The following is a 2,343-nucleotide window of genomic DNA, read 5'->3' on the forward strand; positions in this document are numbered from 1 at the left end:
TAAGACGTAGTTTTAACATTATTATTAAACACCATGATAATCAAACATTTTTACGACATTTTAGGATTACATTAATTTGATGTGTATGGTTTTGAATAACATATATTCAATTAACACGTTAACCGCCATATACCCGCCGGCGTCCATAATTGATCATTACTACCACGCCACATGACCCGCCGGCGACCATAAATTCATATTTGAACAAATGCTTATAATTTTTGTGGCGTTACGATAATGCATTTTTAAACAGTACTATGGCGTAGAGGAGAACATGATGATTCTATTGGTATAAAAAAACACAACATATTTTTAATTTTGACGATTATTTTGTTATAACAAACATATCATTTGCATAGTTAAATATGGAAATAAATTGGTGCTTATGAAACATTGACACAACTAAAATACTGTCATTTTTTATAACTTGTTAATGTTTATTTTATTGTAACTAAATAAAATAATGATATTACAAAAGTAGTTTAGTTATTATTAAAAAGTATTAAAAAAATGTTTAAAAATAAATAATTGTTGCTTAGCTGATAAATTACACACAAAATTAATTTTAGTTTAAATAAAACATATAATTATATTATATAAAATAAAGATAATAATTATATCTAATATTTAATAATTCATTTACATGATTTTTATTAAAACAATCAATGCACGTATACATTTTACATGTTGAACAAAGCGTATTTACCTTTTTGGTTGCAAGTGCAGCTGACTTTGAACCTAAAACTGTGGTTTTATGTGAGTAACAGTGTAAGCATATTTTTCTGATTTTCGTGTTCCTATGGTCCCTTTCTACAGATTCTTCAAAAACATGTTTGACTCTTTTACGTTTATTATTTGAATTAGACGGCTCTTCAGATATGTTGGTTAATTGATCTAATCCTAACAGTTCATCTGCCAACATTTCTCGAAATTTCGTAATAGAAATTTTTTTGTTTGGAAGTTTCTTCATATTATACATAATAAAAGCATTGACCACCGATGTACCTAATATAATTTCAGTGGCCACTTTATGGTACCATCGTATTGATTTACGTATCGGTGAATTATAACTTGATAATTGGTCGGATAAGTCTATCCCTGCCTTTCCAGAGTTGTAGTCTATAATTATTTGTAGTTTTAAAATCGGTTCATCATTTCGATTCTTTTTGCCTGTATCGATAATTTCAATACCATGTTTGGTAGACAACATTGCAACATCTCGTTTGTCGTACCATTTCCCCATTACTACCCCGTCTGTACTTTCTTTTCCAATTATTTGTTCTTTTATCAATTTTGTTTTTAACACTTAAGGTAACTTCACACGATTTGTTCTCAATGTTCCTACCAGATGTGTGTTGTTCTTCAATAATTCACGAGCCAATGGCATGGATGTATAAAAGTTATCTGTAACTATAGTACGTCCTACATTTAAATAAGGTCTAATTAACTCCATTACAACTCTAAGTGCTAGACCTTTACCGTCTACCTGACTTTTACTAGCATATACTTGTAAATCGTGTGTATATCCATTTTTTTTCACATATTTTAAACAGCTTCACTCCATATTTAAGAGCCTTCCCGGGTATGTATTGCTTGAATTTCAATCGACCACGAAATGGAACCATTGAATCATCTATTGCTAAGTACTCATTTGGTTCCATGACATTTTGATAATTTTTTACAACACGTTCGAGCAAATCACGAATTTCATAGATACGATCATTGTCAGGGGTTTCCTCGTTATCCGCAAAATGCCAAAATCTTAAGAGTAATTCAAATCGATTTCGAGACATTATTTTAGGAGCAACATTATTTTTGTATCTAATTTTGGTACTCCAATAGCTTTCTAAACTCGGCATTTGAACTAAACCAAACCACAAGAGTAAGCCCATAAACTTTTCAATTTCATCGACGTTTGTTGGTGACCATTTAGAGAATCTACTGGACTTGGTTAGCCTGCTCTTTGGAAATAATTGTTCAGCGTTACGATTAGTTTCAACTACCATAAGCTCAAAAATATCTGTACTACAGAATAACTTAAAATAATTTAAAGCTGAGGCATTATCAGGAATATCAATTTTGAATCCCGGAGTCTTATTGAAGGTAAGTGGTTTTTGGTATGTTCCTGATACATCGAACCACAAACGGTAGAAGACGTATTATGATTAATTTCAATATTGAATTCCTGATTATTCTCTACAATTTAAAATAATATGTCAACTAGATTAAAATATTTGATTTAAAATTATGAATAAAAAATTCCGTGTTAAAAAATGTGTCCCGGCCTAAATAATAATTATAAACGTCCGTATTGTAAAATACAATAAAATAAAATAAAGTAAA

General features: G+C 30.0%; 1 protein-coding gene across 1 annotated transcript; it reads right to left on the bottom strand.

Annotated features, from left to right (window-relative positions):
* Positions 1-706: 706 nt before the first annotated feature.
* On the bottom strand, positions 707-1,243 carry LOC126553041 (uncharacterized; the record flags this gene model as incomplete). The annotated part of the gene is made up of 2 exons (XM_050208237.1): positions 1,006-1,243; positions 707-912 (listed from the first exon to the last, which is right to left on the bottom strand). Coding segments are annotated over exons 1-2 (444 nt in total), but the record flags the coding sequence as incomplete, so codon positions are not given.
* Positions 1,244-2,343: the final 1,100 nt, after the last annotated feature.

The sequence above is a fragment of the Aphis gossypii genome, unplaced genomic scaffold, assembly GCF_020184175.1.
Source record: "Aphis gossypii isolate Hap1 unplaced genomic scaffold, ASM2018417v2 Contig00052, whole genome shotgun sequence".
In the NCBI taxonomy this organism is placed as follows: Eukaryota; Metazoa; Arthropoda; class Insecta; order Hemiptera; family Aphididae; genus Aphis; species Aphis gossypii.